This window comes from Pelodiscus sinensis, chromosome 2, assembly GCF_049634645.1.
Source record: "Pelodiscus sinensis isolate JC-2024 chromosome 2, ASM4963464v1, whole genome shotgun sequence".
Taxonomy (NCBI): domain Eukaryota; kingdom Metazoa; phylum Chordata; order Testudines; family Trionychidae; genus Pelodiscus; species Pelodiscus sinensis.
Window position 1 is genome coordinate 198,759,495 of NC_134712.1, and position 21,904 is coordinate 198,781,398.

The 21,904-nt window shown below is 43.3% G+C and overlaps 1 protein-coding gene across 12 annotated transcripts in view; it reads right to left on the bottom strand.

Moving 5' to 3' along the window:
• Positions 1-21,904, bottom strand: part of STK31 (serine/threonine kinase 31) — a 103,167-nt gene that overhangs the window by 26,242 nt on the left and 55,021 nt on the right. For all 12 annotated transcript variants that reach the window (XR_012901996.1, XR_012901995.1, XM_075922197.1 and 9 more), the window contains 3 exons: positions 13,059-13,175; positions 11,598-11,717; positions 11,025-11,156 (listed from right to left, as the gene is read on the bottom strand). Coding sequence is in view for 10 of the 12 variants with exons in the window: in XM_075922197.1 (XP_075778312.1) it covers positions 11,025-11,156; positions 11,598-11,717; positions 13,059-13,175 (369 nt within the window). In the remaining 2 variants the exon portion in view is untranslated. The remainder of the gene's footprint in view (positions 1-11,024; positions 11,157-11,597; positions 11,718-13,058; positions 13,176-21,904) is intronic.

Here is a 21,904-nt window from a genome sequence, read left to right on the forward strand (position 1 = left end):
TTGGTTTTAACTAACCTGTATTTTCTAACCAACTATAAATTTAAATCAGTTTGGTCTCCTCACTCATTTTCCCAAAACTTGTTAGCGCCTCTTCCGCACTGTTAGATGATCTGCCCTGTCCTTGGCATCCTAACAGTGAGAACACATGTCCATTCCCTAATCATCCCATGTCAACTGTTACCACTACCTCTTCCCCTCTGATCTCCAAGCCTTACACACAGCACTGCCCAGTCCACCCAAAACTGGCTAGCTAACAGTATCCTCCTATTCCAATTAAACTATATTAGCATTTGAATTTTTGCATTAGCCTATGCAGCAAATCATCTGGAAACTTAAGTTACCGGATTATTTCGTTTCTTATACTGACTTCTCTCTCCCCCCTCATTCAAAAAAAAAAAAAAAATACAAACTAGGCATCTCTTCCTGAAAATAACTGAGGCCATAGAAAGTAAGACTTATCCATGAGGTGTTAGTACCTGAACAAACCTCTTCTGCCCTCTCTCTAGATGAGGCAGGTAAGATCTTTTACTGAACCAAGGGATGTAAAACCTGGTTTAATTGGTTAACCACTTAAACATTATGTTTAACCAGTTAATCAATCAAAGGGGGGCTGGGTGGGGAGCAGGGTCACTCCAGCCCCACTGGACTGGAGCGACCCATCCGCCTGCTGAAGCTGGGCTGGATCACCCCACCGCCACCGGAGGTAAGGGCTACTCCAGCCCAGCCAGAGCAGCCCCTGCCTGCAGGGCACCTGGGCTTCCCGCAGACAGAGGCTGTGCCACTGGTAGCAGGCAGGGAGCTGGTTAACTGTTAGCTGGAACTGGTAAGCATCACTCATTAAGCGTGACGCTTACTGGTTAAGCAGTTAATCTCTCATATCCCTAACTGAACCAGTGTCAGAGAGAAAAGTTTTCAAGCTACACAGAACACTTCCTCTGAGATTTAAGGAAGAACTCTGTGTAACTTAACAGAGAAGTAGCCGTGTTAGTCTGATCTTGGTAAAATAGAAAAAACAGTCATGTAGCACTTTACAGACTATCAAGATGGTTTATTAGGTGATAAGCTTTGGTGGGGCAGACCCACTTCTTCAGATCATATTCTGGTCTGCCCTACGAAAGCTTATCACCTAATAAACCATCTTGTTAGTTTTTTAAAAGTGCCACATGACTGCTTTTTCTGTGTAACTTGAAAGCCTGTCTCTCACCAACAGACAACTATCCAATAAGAGACACCACCTCGCCTATCCCGATCTCCAATATCCTGGGACAAACATGACTACAATACTGCATACTCTCTCCGAATCAGTATATTCCAATGTTGAATGGAAATACTATTCCTATGGCAGATTAAATATGAATTTAAATAGTAAAGCCTTATTTCATGATATTATTGACATGCGTGGAAGAGACCATCCATCACAAAATATACTTTTGGAAGATTTATCTTGAGTGGGATAGATCTGGGGGGAGAAGAAAATAATACAAAAGTAATACATGTCCTTTCTGGACCTTATCTTTCCTTTCAGACCAAGACATGTGGGATGTAGCAAGCTGTAAGGAAAAATTAGAAGGATAAAGAAATGAGATTAGCTACAGCATCAGTTTCTAGTGATCTTTGGCTACCTTTCTCCACTGACAATTCTCATACTTGTGCTTGGACTGATACACAGGGGGTGATACTTAAATGTCATATGGAAAACTTCTGGGTTCAATGACCACTTAAATGGTAAAGCTGTTAACTACAGTAGTTGTGAGCTTGTGTGTTCAGCATCACTATTACGTGAATGTCTATAATGATGACATTCTGCTCAGAAAAGTCTTTGTATTCTTTCACTGTATAGATTTGACCTGCTTGTGTTCCCTTGCCATTTTATGTCTGTCAGGCACTGAGTTGTCTAACTGAGGCAATATAAGTTCCTCCATCGTACTCTCCTGGAAGTCTCAAAGAGCTGGCACCCCCCTTTTCTCTTGGAATTAGTTTATCTGGAACCTTTCTGACCTTGATGACATTCCTGTGCTTTGTGGTGTCTCAGGCTACCTATAGCATCACTATCCATGGTGACAATTTGGGATTCTGGATTGTGTAGGAAGGATGCTACCAACACATGGACTTGCTCTCTCTACCAGCTTAGGGACCTGATCTTTATGTGGTATCCTCACTTTCCTTTTCCTCTTCTCTTGAAAACTGTTACAGGCTCTTAATATTAATCCTTTATCCTTTCTAGTGTCACTTTACCAATGAAATAACCTTTAGCACAAAGACTGTAAAACCTAGGAGCCAAAGGCAAGGATGAATGCACAAGGTACTCCTCAACACCGTGGATAGCAATGCTCAAATCTTGTCAAACCTTTCCTATGCGGTGAGCTAATGTGACACCAATATCTAAAAAGGGCTCTAGAGGTGATCTTGGCAACTTCAGACCAGTAAGTCTGATGTCAGTACCGGGCAAATTAGTTGAAACTAACTGAACTAGTCAAAACTAAGAATAAAACTGTAATACACATAGATGGAAATAATTTGTTGGGGAAAAGTCAACATGGTTTCTGTAAAAAGAAATCACGATTTATAAATTTACTAGAGTTCTTTGAGGGGCTCAACAAACATGTGGACAAGGGGGATCCAGTAGATATTGTGGAGTTAGATTTCCAGAAAGCCTTTGACAAGGTCCCTCACCAAAGGCTCTTATAAGTAAAGTAAGTTGTCATGGGATAAGAGGGAAGGTCCTCTCATGGTTTGATAACTGGTTAAGAGACAGGAAACAAAGGGTAGGGAAAATGGTAAGTTTTCAGACCGGAGAGAGGCAACTAGTGGTGTCCCCCAGGATGCATACTGGGATCAATCCTATTCAACCTATTTATAAATGATGTGCAGAAAGAGGTAAACAGCGAGGTGGCAACATTTACAGATTATACTAAACTGCTCAAGATAGTTAAGACTAAAGCAGACTGAGAAGAACTTCAAAAAGGTCGCACCAAACTAAGTGATTGGGCAACAAAATGGCAAATGAAATGTAATGTTGATAAACGCACATTGGAAAAAATAATCCCATCTATACATATAATATGATGGGGGCCTAATTGTGCTATAACTACTTGCAAAAGACATCTTGAGAGTCATTGTGAATAGTTCTCTGAAAGCATCTACTCAATGTGCAGCAGCAGTCAAGAAAGAAAACAGAATGTTAGGAATCATTAAAAAAGGATAGGGAATAAGACAAAACACCTTATTGCCTCTATATAAAACCATGCTACACCCATATATTGAATACAGCGTACAGATATTGTTTCTTCATCTAAAGAAAGATATATTGGCATTGGAAAAGGTTCAGAAAAGGGCAACAAAAATTATTAGGGGTTTGAAATGGGTCCCATATGAAGAGAAATTAAAAAGACTGGAACCTTTCAGCTTAGAAAACAGGAGACTAAGGGGAGGGGAGGAATATGATAGAGGTCTATAAAATCGTGACTGGTATGGAAAACGTGAATAAGGAAAAGTTATTTACTTGTTTCTCATAACATAAGAACTAGGGGATCACCAAATGAAATTAATAGGTAGCAGGTTTAAAACAATCAAAAGGAAGTTTTTCTTCACACAGTGCATAGTTAACCTGTGGAACTCCTTGCCAGAGGATGCTGTGAAGACCAGGACTTTAACAGAGTTAAAAAAGAACGAGATAAATTCATGGAGGTTAGGTCCATCAATGGCTATTAGTGAAGATATCCCTAGCCTCTGTTTGTCAGAAGCTGGAAACAGATGACAGGAGAGGCATCACTTGATGATTCCATGTTCTGTTCACTCCCTCTGGGGCATCTGGCCACTGTTGGAAGACCTTTGGTCTGACCCAGTATGACCGTTCTTATGTAAAGCTTGACTCCAAGGCAGATGGTCCTCTGAAAGAGAACCAGGGAGCTCTTCTTTAAAATTTACCATACACACGTGCCTACAGCTCAGACACAGTCTAGGTAGGCTGCTTCTTTCAATATTGCATGGGATGAGTGTAGTTTAAAAAAAGATGCATCTGGACTCCCTAGAAACTCCTTAGGCAGGACCTTTGTGAACATTCACTGTGGGGAGGACAAACTGCATAGAAACATTTTCTACTAACAGCAGCTATTTTATAAACATCCTAAAATAACTGCAGGCGTCAGGGCCTTCCACAACTATGCAGACAAGCTTCTGCCAGGTCCATTATCTGCTCTCTCAGAGTGCAGCAATAGAGAAATGAAAGTCCATATCCTGTATTCAGTCTTATCCAACCCACTCAGCCTCTTAAAGTCCAACTCTGCCTGGACTTCATTACTTCTTTTTTTTTCTTGTGACAAAAACAGACTAGAGCCCATGGAATTTTTGCTTTGAGCAATAGCCTGTGTCACAAATAATTGTAGAAGGTGTGAAATTTCCTTGAGACTACTTTCTTCCTTGTCATTGTTTATTGAGGCTGGAAAAGAAAAAATGTGCAAGAACCTAAAGCTCCAGAATGCAACGCAGACACTTTCTCTCATATACCCTCCAGCAAGCCCCTATCTTTTGATCAACACAGGGCACACAACAGGAGGGGGAACCCACCCCTCTCTCGCTGGCCTCTGACCAGAACTGTGTGGTATATCAAAAAAGCCCCTTCCCACGATGCATGGGAAGCCAGATCATACCTAAGTGAGTGATATTGCAATGACACTCCAATTTGGTTGTAGTTTTCTGTGCTAGAGATGTTAAATATTGGTTAATTGAATAGTCAAGTAACCTCATTAATTCTTATCAGTTAGTCAGCTCTTCTATAGTCCCCAGGGGTGGGGCCAGTGCACTCCAGTCTCATTCCCGAAGAGCTCCCTGACACTCCATGCTGCTGTCTCTGTATCAGAGGCAGTAGTGCGAGATGCCAGGCAGGAACTGGTCCCCAAGGAGTACCAGTTTAAAAACCAGCTTCCCTAGCAGACTTCCCTAGCCTGTTGCCCGGTGCTGCTGCCTCTTCTCAACAGACAGCAGTGCAGGGTAGCAGAAGCCCCTGTCTAGGTTGTGTCTGAGCTCCCAGATCCTGCATGAGCCGGAACTGAGCTGGGCTGCCTGCCCGCCTGCTAATACACTTTAAATGCAGAGCCACAGCAGGGGTAAGTCCCGGACCCGTCACAAGCCAGGACTGAGCCAGGCTGCTGGCCAGCCTGCTGGCCAGCCTGCTAAAAAATGTACTGGCAAGGGTGGAGGGAGAGTAATGTGTGTCGTCTATAGCATTAACTTATAAGCTTTTGCTTATCAGTTAATCAACTACAGTATTACATCTCTATTCTGTGCCACTGCTTGAAAAGACAGTTACCTGTTCTGTAACTGGTGCTCAGATGTGTTGCTCATGTCCATTCAACACAGGTATGTGGATTTACCTGCCACATGCACAAGTGCCAGAAGTTTTTCCCTAAGCAGTAACTGTCGGGGTTGGGGTCCCAGCACCCCCTGGAATGGAATGTATGCCATGCTATATAGGGCACTCCCTCCCACCCACCCCCTCACCCCCACAGCCCTTCCCTCCTTAATTCCTTCTTACTGCCTGTGACAGTACTTGGATCAGCATGCTCTAGCCTTAGCATTCCCTGATCCTATTGTTTTGTAAATAGTTCTATCATTAGTTTACATACCTACAAATAGTTGAATTCTTGATTCTCCTAGAGACTTTGGGGGGGGCGAGGGAGGGGCTTTGCATGCCACAGGCCTATGCCAGTCAGTGATCCGCATGCGAACTGCTTTCATTGTCTGGGGGGAGGACACATTTTGGACAAGTGTAGAATGTGCAGGTCCTTCTGTCCCAGCACCATTAAACAAAGGAGCATTAGGGTCCAGGTGCTTCTAATGGAATCCGACCTTTGGTCTTGCGAGGAAGTGTGGACTCATCACCAAGCACCAGTGCATCGGTGCACAGCGCACCACCAGCGTGGACGGCTCAGCACCATTTGCTGCCCACGATCCCAGCAAAACAAGCTAGGAAGCCAGGCAGCGATAAGGCCCCATGTAAAGACCAGGGGAAGAAAGGTGACCAGTCAGCTGACAGGCAGGAGAAGGCGTAGGTGGCAGTGAGCCCTCCTACCCAGTCACCTTCCCTGGTGCTGCAAGTCCGTCTCCCCTCCACACTGGAGGCGTTTCAGGCCACACAGGACTTTCATACTATGGTGGTACCACCATCCCTGGTATCAATGGGACCTCGGTACAGGGGAAGACACTGTCTGGCCCTCGGTCACCAGGTACCGCCCAGTGCCACTGTCACCCAGCATCCAATAGGATTGCACCTCAAAGTCCCCAGAGCTCTGTTAGAGAGAGGCCAGCGCATGATGCATGGGCTCCTTCGTCGCCAGTGCATGTACTTTCCCAGCAGGCATGTACTCTCCCAGCACCACAGGCTCCGGAGAGATAATGGGTCTCCTACTCGTCACATCAACTGTGCTGTTCACTGCACCATAGATATTCGCAGGCACCAAGCTACTCCAGTCCTAGAGGCCCATCTTGCTGGTCCCAGTCCCCATCGCTGCACTGAGGCTCTTCTCTTCCATGCCGGTCCCCGGATTGGAGGAATATATCTGAGTGCTGTAGCTCCTGGCCTACAAGTTGCTCAAAAGAAGAGTCTCCGAAGAAGAATGAGGATGGAAGAGAGGAGTATAATACAACTGAAGGGTGTAGCCTTCCTCTGCTGTACACTGCAGCCAACAGTGCCAAGTGATGAGACCATGCTAGGGATGTAATAGTGTATTTGGTTAAACGATAAACCAGATGCATATTGGTTAACACCACCAGCTACACTACCCTGCTGCAGCTTTGCATTTAAAGTATTTTGGGAGCCAGCGGGCAGGCATTCTGGTTCAATCCCTGCTCACTCCAAGTCCCAGCAGCTACCCCTGCTGCAGCTCTGCAAGAAAAGTAATTTAGGAGCCAGTGGGCAGGCAAGCTGGCTCAGTCCTGGCTCATTCTAGGTCCCAGTAGCTACCTCCACTGCTGCTTTGCATTTAAAGTATTTTGAGCTCCCAAAGGGCTTTAAAAGCAGAGCCGCAGCAGGGGCACCTGCCAGGACCCAGTGTAAGCCAGGACCGAGCCAGCCTACATGCACACCAGCTCCCAAGCTCCTTTCAATGCAGAGCTACAGCAATTAATTATGTAACCAATAAAACTTGTGTCGGCTGCATGGTTACTGGATTACATGCTGCCTAACATTCCTAGGCCATGCTGTGCTAAAGTAGTAGAGTTGGATGGAAGGGAGTAGATGCCTACTTGCATAGCCCCTGTTCTATTTCTTAACCAGCTCTTGGTGAGGTAGTGGAGCTAAAAAGTGGACTGATTGCATAGGTCTGAAGCATTTCCTCAAAAGATACCAGGGAATAGAGGCCCAGGAACCTGACAGTAGTCCTGGAATATTTCAGGCCTAGGAATTTTGCATCCATCAATTTGAGGAAGAGGGAAGTTCCCTCAGATGAAAGGAACTGAATGGACTGTTGAACTTCTGGTGGCAGTCCCAAGGACCAGAGCCACGAGCACCTTCTCATAACCATTGCTGATGCCACTGTTCTGGCAACCATATCAGATGAATCTGAGGTAGCCTGAAAGGAGGCCCACCCTCCCGCAGAGCAGAGGATTCTTGTCTGAATTCCTGAGGCAGTAAGTCCTTGAATTCTGACATGGAGCCCTGGACGTAGTCATACCTCTCTAGCAAGGCCTGCTAATTGGAGATGCAGAGCTGTAACCCACCAGTAGAATAAATCTTTCTATCCAACAGGTCCAGCTTGAGTCCTTTGGCTGGGTGAGGGAGAGAGGGGAAACAAAGCTTGTAGTCTCCTTGCCAGTCTCTTTCATTGGCCACTGTAACCTTAAGGGGTTGGGGGTGTGTATACAGATATTCATACCCTCTGGCAGGAACATGGTACTTTTTTTTTCCTCTGCTGTTTTTGAAGTGGGGGGCAAAGAGAATGGGGTCTGCCACAGGGACCTCACCGGACCCATAATGGCCTTATTGAGGGGCACAGTCCCCTTTGACAGGCCATCACAACTACACTGAATTTACAAGCCACTCTTCTCAATAGCTCCTTGTGAGTTCTGAAGTTGCCCTGAGACACCAATCTTCTTGAGCTCCACATAGGCTTCTCTGAGAAGGAGGCAGCCAGCACCAATACAGGACATTCACCTCTTGTTCAATACTGACCACATCACACAGTCCAAAGTCCTAAGTACTGGTACAGGCTCAGTATCAGAATCTGGGTCAGATGCCAGATGATTTAGGTGGGCCCTTTTCTCAGACACCACTGAGTGCGATTGGCTGGAAGGCAGTCCCACAACTGGAGGGAAACGCCAAAACCCCAAAAAGGCCATGGACCTGCCCACAGGGCCTGGGAAGGCACCCATACTGGGGTTCAACAAGGCCTAGGTCAAGCTACTGGTAACAGCCCTGTGGTTGGATGTAGAACTCCTCCTCAGACTCCAAATGGGGATCAGTGCCCCTCACTTCCACCAGCTGCTGCCAAATGTCTGAGGAATGGTGACAGTGGGAAGTCTTCACTGACATCAGCAGAGTTGGTTTCCCTCTGGTCAGTACCAGACTACTCTGTGCCAGTTAGGAGCTTGGGGGAACATGCTCCCTTCTCTCCAGTAATCTCACCTGCCCTCAGTTGCCTCTCCAGGGTCAGTGGTACCGTGAGAGTCATCAGATCCCTGACTGCTGCAAACACCTCGAGGGCAAATAGCATGGAGATCCCATGGGAGTCACAATGTCTCCCCAATGCTGGTGGATAGTCTTGCACTGCGCTCAGAAACACCTATGAGCAGGGCAGAACCATCAATGTTGCTTGCAAAGTGGGGGTAAAGGAGTGGCCTAATGCATGTTGCACTCCATGACCCTCCCTGTTTATCCTTACTCAAGTCCCAGAGAACGTACCTTCTTGGGACACTGCTTTTTGTGTTTCCTCAGTCCCAGGCAAGAGGCCGAGAAACCTGGGCTGCCATAGGAACACTCCACACCAATGTTGAGGTACTCAGTGTCAAGTCTCACCAAATTGGCTCTGATGCCAATCTGAGTGCAGCTTCCATCCGACTGGACCACAGCCTAGACTTAGACTCCCAGTCCCCTCTCATACAAGGTTTTAACTGGCAGCGTATCTGACAACACTCTTACACACAAGTCTCCTGCAGACACTTTAGAAAGCTGGATTGTGCGTCATTCACAGCAGGAGGGACAAGGTTTGAAGTTCAGAATCTGGGGAAAATCTAACCCTAAACAACTGCAGATTTCAACTAATTACACTGCTATTAAAAGAAAAAAAGTGAAGGTAACTAAACCTGTGAAGTCAGGAGGGAATAATGGAACCACTAGAAGAACAACCCTGCAAGGCAAGAGGAGTTGTTTGAGCAACCGTTATGATTGGCAAGGAGTAACTCTAAGGGTGTGGAATCATCGAGGCCCTTATACCAGGACACGTGCACCCCACACCCAAGGGCACTAGTGCTAGCCTGATGGATTCTGCTCTGAGAAAAATCCTCTAGCATCTGTGCATACAGTGCACGCACATCTAACATGGAATGGGCATGAGCAAGCACTCAAAGAAGAACTGGAAGCATTTCAGAGAATGCTCCCATAAAGCGGTCAAGTACTTCAGCCTCTGCTTAGTAACCTAAATTTGCTCTCTAGGACTTCCCTCCTACTTTTCCTACATGTACCACCAGCTCTTCCCCAGCATAGCACAAATATCTTAATATGTCTTCAGAGATCTACAACCTTTGAACCCAGCATGTCATTCACCATGTGATTTTCCCAGTCATAACAAACCCACCTATGTATATTTCCAATGAATCAATGATCAACCCCCCATTACTATTACCTGTCTCTTCCTAGTAACTGGGATTCCCTCCCCTGAAGAAATATACTCAGTGCAAGAAGGTATCATGACTTTATCTGAAAGGCGGATCCTATAATATTGTTTCACTCTACTCCAGTTTGATATTCTCCTTCCCCAAAAAACTCCCATCCTTCTCAACAGCACAGAGCTTGTCAGACTAGGAGTGCACTGTTGTGTCCTGGAAAATCTCTTCTGTGTACCTCTATCTGCCTTACTCCTCCAATTTTGGTCTCAAGAGCCCATACTCATTTTGTGAGGGCTATGTGCACACATATTCCACTTGCCCACAAGGTAGATAAATCATGTAAGTTTCATTCACTGCAACAAACTGGATGGCCCTCATTCTGATAATGGACTTCAGCCCGTATTATATTTAGCGCCTGCCTATTTTTTTGTTTTTTGTCTGTCTGGAAGGGAGAGGTTGAGAGTGGTTTAGTGACCTGAGTTTAGAGAATATTGATTAAGTGTATCTGGCTCTCACTTTCCCCTCACAAAATGCCCATGTTTGTGCAGCTAAGTTGATGCTTATCTTCTCTTTCTCCCTGCTAGTGCTGGGGTAATACTTACACACCATAGGACTCACACAGTGGAAAAAGAACTGACAGCTGTGGCAAAAAATGACCTTTATGCTCCACCAGTGAGCAGGACCTATCTGCTCTCAGTGAGGTCACTAGGAGTTCAAAACAAGAAAAACAACAATATTGGTATGTTTATCTTCTTTGTTTTTTTTGATTCCCCACACTTAAATAGGGAGGAGGCAAAAATATTCATATAAAAACCTCAAGTGATCAAGGAACGCCAAAGTATAATCCACAGGGAGGTGAACAAAAAAGGAATGTGAGAAACCAAGAAAGGTGAAAGGGATCACAATGAACACAGGAAACTAAGAGATATTCTTGCTTAGTAGCACATGAAACATGACTAGGTCACGACACAAAACTATCTCCATACTTCAGAAGAACTCGGGCCCAGACTAATATTTGAAAGCTTCTGCTCAGCCTTTGTAGTCAAAATTGCTTAACTTAAAATTGGTCTTCAAATGCCTGTTTAGTCAGAATTTAAAGCAAACTTTTTCTATCTTGCAAACTATAACCATAGGTTACTGCTTATCTGGGATACACAAATTAATGTCTCTGTAGTATGTTTAAAAAAAATTGAACATTTCCATACTTCTTCCAAGTTGTTCTTTTCAACCAACTTCCATCTCAGTCGTCTCTTTAAATTTTTCAAAGTCTTCTTAATTGATAACAAATTGTCAATGTTGGGACTTTTATTCAACCATTCCGCAATCTGCTTTTTAAACTAAATTAAAAAAAGGAAACTGTTAGTGAATGTATTTACATACATCTCAATGCATTTAAGAGCAGACTAGCAGAACTTACTATTTAATTTAGTTTTTGTAGGACAAATTACTGCTTGCCTATAGAAGCAAGCTTCTTCACAAGTACAATCTTAAAATCCCACTTTTCAGGAAAAAAGTCGTCTACTGTACTAACAGTTATAATTCATTAATTTTTAAAGAGTGTTTCTAGGCTCATATACTAAGTTACTTATTTATAAAAAGCATTTCTAAATTTTAAGAGACCATCAGTTCTCACACTCCCAAAATAAAAGCAAATTACACCTCCATATAAGCAGACACATGTTCACATTTGTTCAATTTAAAAAGTTAATGAAAATCCTTTAAAAAAAAAATTAGTTCAGAAAATAATGAATGGTATGATAGGCAAGGGGTAAACTGACCTCAATGCTGTCCAAATACTTGCTCTGGAGTACAGCGATTAGATGTTGCTCCTGACGAATCTTCTCTATAACTTTACTGTAAGCATTTAAGATTATTTCCTTATCTGCCTCGTCTTGCTCCTGAGTTAAATTATACATAAGTAAATGAAAGGCTTACAGTTATTAATTTGTAAGTCAACATCTAAGCTAAAAAATTCTACTGAAAAGATCGATGTTAATAGAATGGCTCTACTGTCAGATTTTTATCTCTCTTCTTGGGGAGACTGGAAATGGAAAGTTCACAGGTATTAAGAGTTCACCAAGAAATTGCTGTAAAATAAAGACTGATCCACATTTGCACCCAGAAGCTTCATTTTTGTCATGTTATATTTTGTGTTGTTTAAAAGAACTTAACAGATTGGTGTGTTTTTTTTTTTTAAATGGAACCTAAATGTCTAGATGTGTATCACCACAACCTCTAAAAAGCAAGTCACGTGCTCTGTTACAGACTGTGGTCAAAGTAAGTGTTGACTAAACTAGTGTTCTAGCAGCACTGGATTATCAAGAGACAGATTCAATTTCTATTCCTGGCTTTCTCTGTCTGGAACAAGAAGGACGTGTACTGTTGAGACAGTGAAAGGAGTCCAGAGAAGAAATACCAAAATAAAGAGAATGGAGTAGCGATGTAAAATCCCATTAATCAGTTAACTTTAGAATTAAGCAGGATCCCAGGGAGAACCACTCCAGCCCAGGTGGAGCAGCCCCAAGCCCACAGGGCTGCCAGCTCCTGCTCCCGCCCACTCCCTACTCCCCCTCCGTGCATGGGGAAGCTGGCAGCAGGAGCTAGCATCCCCCCACCCCATGTACAGGGTGGCCAGCCCCTGACTCCCCACCCCGATGGCTGATCCCGGTTACCTGTCACATCCCTAGCGTGGAGAAATCCCCTTGATCATAAAAGATAAACAACAGAAGAGGAAAAACTAGGCTGAACATCAGAAAATATTTCCTAACAAATTAGAATGAAGTAAATCTTTAAAGGGAAGCAGTGAAAATCATTTAAGACTGGACAAAGCACTAGAGAATATACTGTAGTAAGAACTGGCATGGAGACGGGCTAAATCATCTACTAATATTACAATACTTTATACATTTAGCATTTTCAGAGCACATTACATTAAGCTTCACAACAGCATTCTGAGAGATTATTCCCATTATACAGACAGGACACTGATTTGCCCAAGGCAGCGTAACAAGGTAGTGATAGAGCTGAGATTAAAACACCACCATTCCTAGTTCCCAATCGTGCTCAGACATGCTGGCATACATCATCGGACACAAGCTATATAAAACTTCTCCATCTCATTTCTGTGAAAGAGAAGCTGCCTTGCAATGATCAATAGCAACCTATCCATAAATTAAAAGCTGTAACTGGGAGCAGAGTGGAATAAAAAATTCAGAACTATGAATAAGTTAGGAACTTACAACTAGAGAAATCTCCAGCTCTTTGCAGATATCTGACTCAACCTTCTCAAGGACTTCATCTACGTTGCCAACCACCTCTTCTGACTTCAAAGATACTTCTGATGTCAGGTCAAAAAACTTGAGGGAAAAGAACTGAATGCTGTAATTACAAATTAATGCACAATACTAACAAAGAATGAGTACCTCCTATAAAGACACAGCTTTGGCACAAATGCCAAGCACTTCTAGAATGCAGGCCATCAGGGTCTAATGCAAGCCCATAAGAAACTAAGTGAAACTTAAGTGACAACTCCTAGAAAATGTATACCACAGACTGTACCTCATCAACAAAAAAGAAATGTGAACTGAATTCTGTCCTCTTCTGATGCCTTTTTGAAACCCCATGATTTTTTCTGAATTAAAAACTAAAACTACTTTAAGTGGCAGAGTATCAGAAGGGTAGCCGTGTTAGTCTGAATCTGATTGGTACTCTTTTCTTATGCCTGTATATTTATACCTGCCTGTGGAATTTCCACTACATGCACCTGAAGAAGTGAGTCTTTGCCCATGAAAGCTTATACTCCAAGAAATCTGTTAGTCTATAAGGTCCCACAGGACTCCTTGTCACTTTTTAAGTGGCAGAGGAACCACAAATCCATCACCTGTTGAGGCTCTGATGTTGAAAACAACGTATTTTCTTGCCAATGAAACAGAAAATTACTATGACAAAACTCATAGGTTAATCCAATGGGTCTCAATCAGGGGTAATGTATACCTCTGGGAGTAAGCAGAGGTCTTCCAAGGAGAACATCAACTCATCTAGGTGTTTGCCTAGTTTTACAATAGGATACACGAAAAGCATAAGCATAACTGAAGTCACTACAAACTACAATTTCATACAATAACTTTTTTATACTGGTTTATATACCAGCTGTTAATAGCTCTAAGTTGCTGTAAGATTTTTTTTTTAAATATTCCAACAGTAAAAAGCTCTTCAGAATCTTTGGTACATTCCTGAGTGGTCAAAATGCTGGTTTCTACCTCGTGCTTCAACACAAGATTTGTACCAAAAGCACATGAACTTTTGGTACACCTGGCTCTTGCACAGTGCCAGTGAAATAGATACACAGATAAACAATAGATAAACTAAGTGAAATAGATACATGGACAGCTGATGTATTCTATTACCCATTTTCAGTATAGAAACAAAAGCTGTTATCAGAGCTTACTTGGTTACTGAGCTTAGTGTGGTGAAACTGTACTGAGCTCAGCTGTTTTCATGTACTATCAGGATTAAAATATTTTCACTAATATATTAGCCCAGTTCTAAACTTAGGTAAACAATACTCTGAGGTATATCAATTCATTTAGATATTTTCCTAGTTTTAACAACAGGCTATATAAAAACCACTAGCAAAGTCAGTATAAACTAAAATGTAATACTGACAAAATGAAAACATGAGGGGATCCTCAAGGAATCCATTTTGAAGCACTAGGAAGAGGGGAAGTGATCAGGAATAGTCAACATGGATTCATCAAGAGCAAGTTATGTCTAACCAATCTGATTAGCTTTTATGAAGTAGTAACTGGCTCTGTGGACATGAGGAAGTCGGTGGATGTGATGTACCTTTACTTTAGCAAAGCTTTTGACACAGTCTCCCACAATATTCTTGCCAGCAAATTAAGGAAGTATGGATTGGATAAATGGACTGTAAGATGGATAGAAAGCTGGCTAGATTGTCGGGCCCAAGGGGTAGTGATCAATGGTTCGATGTCTGGTTGGTGATCGGTTTCAAGTGGAGTGCCCCAAGGATTGGTTCTAGTGCCGGTTTTGTTCAACATCTTTATTAATGACCTGGATGAGGGGATAGATTGCACCCTCAGCAAGTTTGCAGATGACTCTAAGTTAGGGGGAGAGTTAGACACATTGGAGGGCAGGGATAGGGTCCAGAGTTACCTAGACAAATCAGAGGATTGGGCCAAAAGAAATCTGATGAAGTTCAACAAGGACAAGTGCAGAGTCCTGCACTTGGGACAAAGAATCCCAAACATTGTTACAGGCTGGGGACCGACTGGCTAAGTAGCTGTTCAGCAGAAAAGGACCTGGGGGTTACAGTGGATGAGAAGCTGGATATGAGTCAACAGTGTGCCCTTGTAGCCAAGAAAGCTAATGGCATATTAGGGTGCATCAGGAGGAACACTGCCAGCAGTTCCAGAGAAGTGTTTATTCCCCTTGTGTCAGCTGTGGTGAGGCCACGGCTGGAATAGTGTCCCCAGTTCTGGGCTCCCCACTATAGAAAGGATATGGACGCATTGGAGAGGGTCCAGCAGAGGGTGATCAAAATGATTAGGGGTCTGGAGCCTATGAGCTATGAGGAGAGGCTGAGAAATTTGGGTTTAGTTAGTCTGCAGAAGAGAAGAGTGAAGAGGGATTTGATAGCAGCCTTCAACTTCCTGAAGGGAGGTTCTAAAGAAGATGGAGAGAGGCTGTTCACAGTAGTGACAAATGGCAGAACAAGGAGCAAGGGTCTCAAGTTGCAGTGGGGGAGATCTAAGTTGGATATTAGGAAAAACTGTTTCACTAGGAGAGTAGTGAAGTACTGGAACGGGTTACTTAGGGAGGTAGTGGAATCTCCATCAGTAGAGGTTTTTAAGCCCCGGCTTGACAAATCCCTGGCTGGAATGATTTCGTTGGGATTGGTCCTGTTTTGGGCAGGGGGCTGGACTCAACCTCCTGAAGTCTCTTCCAGCCCTACAATTCTATGAAAAAATAAGCCATTTCAATAACAGTGTGCTATGACACTTATATTTTTAATGTCTAATTTTGCAAGCAAGTAGTTTCTTCAAAGGGGAACAGTAGTCCAGAAAGATTGAGAGTCACTGTAGTAGTTCATCAGATTCCTTTAAACCTTTCTAAACTTCACTTCTGATTACAAGTGCATGCAAGCAGGTGAGAAGACCTAAGAGAATTATTTCAGAAATGTATGTTAAGAACTAGCATATAAGATTGTAAGAAACAGCTGCATTCTCTAACCCAGTGGTCTCCAGCCTTTTTAATCACAAGATCACTTTTTCAATTTAAGTGCAATGTAAGATCTACCTCAAACCCAAATACATTTGTCCCACTTCCTTCCTGCCCCTTCTCTGAGGCTCTACCTCTTCTTCAAGGCCTCACCCTGGCTCACTTCCTCCCCAAAACTCATGCACTTTCACCAGGTTTGGGTAGGAGGTTCGGATGCAGGCTCTAGTCTTTGGCAAAAGGGTTCAGAATGTGGAATGGGCTCTGGGCTTAGCCAAGGGTAGAGGATTGGGGTCCAGGAGAAATTTCAGGGTGCAAGCTCTAAGAAGGAGTTTGGGTGCAGGGGGACTCACATCTGGGGCAGGTGGTTGGATTCAGGAGGGGGTTCAGGACTGGGACAAAATTGGCTCTGGCAGGCACCACTTAACTGAGACAGCTTCCAAGTGGTGGAATAGTGGGGTTAAGGCAGGCTTACTCCTGCCCTGGCTCTACACCACTCATGAAAACAGCTGACATGTACACCAATGGCTCCAGGGCACCACGTGCTGACCCATATCTACAGGTACTGAGCCACAGCTTCTACTGGCCACGATTCCCCATTACTGATCAATGGGAGCTACAGAAGTGGGGTCTGCAGGCAAGGATAGCATGTCTAGACTCCCTGCTCTACCTTTCTCACAGGCTGCAGGGACATGCCAGCCACTTCCAGGAGCAGCAGTTACCACAAGGATAATTACCCCAGCCACGGCAGGTTTTAGAACTCACTACTCAAAGAATTTAATTTTGTGAAAGGAAGGTATTGAGGCCTACCCAGAATATGTCAAATGAGCACCAGTTTAATTGTAAGTGTAAAGCAAAGGCAGCATTGTGAGATACAGGAGATATAAAATAAAAACAAAATTTGATTGGATGACCAACAGAAACCCCGCTTTTAGGGAAGTAACTCAGAGAGCAATATGCAACAAAGTGCTGACTATCCCAAATGGAGCAGACAAAAGTTTTTCTAAGGGCAGAATGAGACAACAAAAATCTAACGTCAGCAATTGTCAGGCGAGTGGAGGAATACCGAAATATCGAAACAGGGTATATAAGGTTGGATGGAACAGACCAAGAGCGGACGGGTTGCAAATCCAAAACACTAGCTCTGACCAACCAGGGCTCCCTCCCCGGTGCTGAATCTCGCTGTCACACATAAGCTCCGAAACGGGAACACCGTTCGTAAGTTGCAACGAAAAAAACAAAAACAAAAAAAGGAGAAACAAAAAAGAATATCTCCTGAATCTAAGCAATGCTTCTATCTTTCTTAACATGAGTATTATATATTTGTTAATTTCATAAATTGTTTAAAGGTAAATCAGGAGGGTATATCTGTAGGAGAAATTGTTATTTCTTGTTTTTTTAACTGTACTGTTCTTCTACTTTTTATTTGTATATTACACTGTCTTAAAAGAACCAAAGATAGTGAATTGATTTAAATGGAAAATTAATTATAAAGTAAATAGAAAAATAAAAATTTTGGTTTGACACTAAAAAGAAGTATTCCTCTGTCTGTGGTTTCAAATCCTTTAAAGAACCAAACCCGGTTACTGAAAAATGTAAGCATAAGAGAGAAATGAAAATGATGAAATGCACAGATCAGTCTAAAACCAAAAATAATCCACTTTGCAAGCAGAAAAAGAAATCACAACTCCTCCCCGCATACATGTTGGGTCTGGAGATGAGTGTGAAGGACAGTGTATGTTTGTGACAATGACAGCACCTTCCTGGCCAAACCAGTCAGGATCACCTATCAGAGGCTCCAAAAATCTACTGGTAGATCCCAATATACTGGTTGGTGACCACTGTTCTAACCCAATAATCTTTTGAGCAGAACTTCCATAATTCAGATCTCTCCTGTCTCTCTCTCCCCCCGTGTTGTTCCCTTGAACTAAGCAAATTAAACATTTTAATGGAAAGTAAAAAGTAGATTGTGTCTGAATGTATTTTGAGGTCAATGATACATTTTAACAGCTGGTGGGTGAGGAGGAAAAAAAGGGGGGGAAAGACCTGTAGATTTCCAAAATGAAAACATTCTAGAGAGCCTTGAAGTAAAGGAGTAAGGTGTTGTTCTGAAAAAAAGATGGAATTCTATATATTCTATAATCAAGGCTACTTCAGAGATCACAGCAAAGGAGCATACAAGTGAATAGTTTGTTGTGCTCTGTGATCTCATAGATGTGCCCAACATGAAGTACGGGATTTTTCTGCAAAGAAAACAATTAAACTATCCTCTGCCTGAAGTTTAGGATGCCACAGAGCAGAAAATAAATCAAGGAGGCAAAATTAGCCTGTGGTTACACTGAACATTAACTGCAATGCCAAATGTTTTAGATAAATAGCTGTGTTCTCCCATTGTGCATGTATGAGTATTAAATTAGCAGCAGCAACCACACTAACATGGGAATCTTATCTTTGTAATTAATACAAAGCTTATGCACCACAAATACAGTTATGTGGCATACTTGCCCTATTCAGATTCATTCAAATCCAATAAAAATGTATATTCAGTTAAACTGCAGCTCTTGAAAATGTGTTATTGCTTTAATTTTAAGCACTTTAAAAAATAAAAAGCTAAAATTATAATAGGTATGTAACAATGCAGACTAGAACAATGTGTCAGATCAAAAATTCTAGAAGAGTACATTTGAAAATGATCACTCAATCTCTGAAAATGATAGCCACAATGTCTCTGCTGTGGACTATCATTTCCATTGTGGATTTCATGGAAAAAGACAGATTTGAAATCAAAGTAGTTAACATTTAAAGGAACTTTAAAACAAAAACAAAAATCTAAAATAATGAATATAAAATACTTCCTCGGTCCAGTTAGGTCACCCTTTCCCATAAAACTGCAACTGTAATGTCTAGCCAATTACAACAAAGTAATCTTAGTAGCACAACTGAAACTAATGAAAGGTCTAGGGGCTGGAAAGCTTCCTCCCACATCACCACCCATCCAAAACCACAACTGCATAAATCTGGAAATTCCTCATCACCCTGGACTATTTCCCAGGGAGTTTAGGTTTGTTTGAATGCATCAGCTCATGCAGCCATATTGGCACCCAAAAATATCCCTTGGTAATATTACTATTTTGGATCATGTACAGAGATGTCATCTGGTAGACAGCTACACGACTAACTGATAAGCCTAGGCCCACCGGTTAATCTTTACGACCACACGCATTCCCCCACACCTTGCTGTATCAGAGGCAGCAACGTGGAGGAACAGGAGTAGGTGCCTGTGGGGATATGGCTTAAAAGCCAGCTCCCCACAAACACCGGATCCACCTATCCCTCCCCTCTACCTCGCACTACTGCCTCTGCTAGAGAGGGGGAGGGGAAGGCAGGAGCCAATACGTGCAGGGAGCCAGCTTTCAAGTTAGCTCCCCATGCCTAGTAGCTCCCACAGACACGCTTGCCCTTTCTTTGCTACCTCCTACAGAGGCCGGGGGGCGAGGAGAAGAGCAGGCAGGAGCTGGTGCTAGGGGGAAGTCAGCTTAAAGGCCACTTTCCACAAGCACCAGCTCTCCGGTGTCCACAGTCCACAGAGAGCTGGGACTTCCCAGGAACAGGAACTGCTGCTACCTCCATGCTGCTTCCTCTATCAGGCAGGCAGCTGGTCTGCGCAAGGAGCTGTTTTTTAAACTGGCTCCCCTCATGGACTGACTCCCACCTGCCACCATGTGCTGCTGCCTCTGATGGAGGGGCAGCAGTGCGGGGTGGCAGGAGGCTCCCTGGGAGTAAGGCTGGAAGCTTACTGGCTGCCGGCCCTGCCCCTGGGGACTATCAAATAGTCATGTAACTCATAATATTGTGTGTGGCTGCTTTAACTGTAACTGTCTTTCTAATGCCTGGTACACTTGAAATACAACTCAACACCGTTCTAAATAATTATGTTAACTCACATCATACTGAACATTCAACCCACTCCAGTCTATTCTAACTACTAAAAAGCATTCATCATGTCAGGTTCACAGCAGTAGACAGACACAGTAAAATATTTGTAGCGTAGAATAGGCCTAAATGGCTGAAACTATTTACTGGTTAATAAACTGCTAAACAATATTATCCTTCCTCTTCCAAGCAGACTGTGTTTTTCACTTTTAAATCATCCCTGCACAGTCAAGTCATTTTCATTGTCTTAATGTTACCTCTTCCTAGTTCCAAACCATTGTCCAATTGCTCCTAAAAAGCAGCTATCTTCAGGCAGCCACTGCCTGACACTTTCCGGACTAAGAGCACATCCACACACCAATGAAACCCCTGCAGCAGACCTGAGTCAGCTGACTTGGCCTCCAGGCTGCGGGGCTGTATTACTGCCATGTACACGTTCAGATTTGGGCTAGAGCCCAGCATCTGGGACCCTTCATAGAATCATAGGACTGGAAGGGACCTCGAGAGGTCATCGAGTCCAGCCCCCCGCCCTCAAGGCAGGACCAAGCTCTGTCTAGACCATCCCTGACAGATGTCTATCTAACCTGTTCTTAAATATCTCCAGAGAGGGAGATTCCACCACCTCCCTTGGCAATTTATTCCAATATTTGACCACCCTGACAGTTAAGAATTTTTTCCTAATGTCCAATCTAAACCTCCCCTGCTGCACTTTAAGCCCATTACTCCTTGTCCTGTCCTCAGAAACCAAGAGGAACAAATTGTCTCCTTCCTCCTTGTGACACCCTTTTAGATATTTGAAAACCGCTATCATGTCCCCCCTTAATCTTCTTTTTTCCAAACTAAACAAGCCCAGTTCATGAAGCCTGGCTTCATAGGTCATATTCTCTAAACCTTTAATCATTCTTGTCGCTCTTCTCTGTACCCTTTCCAATTTCTCCACATCTTTCTTGAAATGTGGCGCCCAGAACTGGACACAGTACTCCAGCTGAGGCCTAACTAGTGCAGAGTAGAGCGGCAGAATGACTTCACGAGTTTTGCTTACAACACACCTGTTGATACAACCTAGAATCATATTTGCTTTTTTTGCAACATCATCACACTGTTGACTCATTCAACTTGTGGTCCACTCTGACCCCTAGATCCCTTTCCGCCATGCTCCTTCCTAGACAGTCGCTTCCCATCTTGTATGTATGGAACTGATTGTTCCTTCTTAAGTGGAGCACTTTGCATTTCTCTTTATTAAACCTCATCCTGTTTACCTCTGACCATTTCTCTAACTTGCTAAGGTCATTTTGAATTATGTCCCTATCCTCCAAAGAAGTTGCAACCCCACCCAGTTTGGTATCATCTGCAAACTTAATAAGCGTACTCTCTATCCCAATATCTACATCATTGATGAAGATATTGAACAGTACGGGTCCCAAAACAGACCCTTGAGGAACTCCACTTGTTATCCCTTTCCAGCAGGATTTAGAACCGTTAACAACAACTCTCTGACTATGGTTATCCAGCCAATTATGCACCCACCTTATTGTGGCCCTATCTAAGTTATATTTGCCTAGTTTATCAATAAGAATATCATGCGAGACCGTATCAAATGCCTTACTAAAGTCTAGGTATATGACATCCACCGCTTCTCCCTTATCCACAAGGCTCGTTATCCTATCAAAGAAAGCTATCAGATTAGTTTGGCATGACTTGTTCTTCACAAACCCATGCTGGCTATTCCCTATCACTTTATTACCTTCCAAGTGTTTGCATATGTCCTCTCTTAGGGTCCAGAATAGGGAGGTAAGCGAGTAGTTGAGTAAGGTTATTGGGTAGTTGAGTCGAGTACTCAACTGCTCGCTTTCCCTACCCCTTTGCCGCCTCTGTATCAGAGGCAGTAAAGGGGAGGAAGGAACAGGAACCAGTG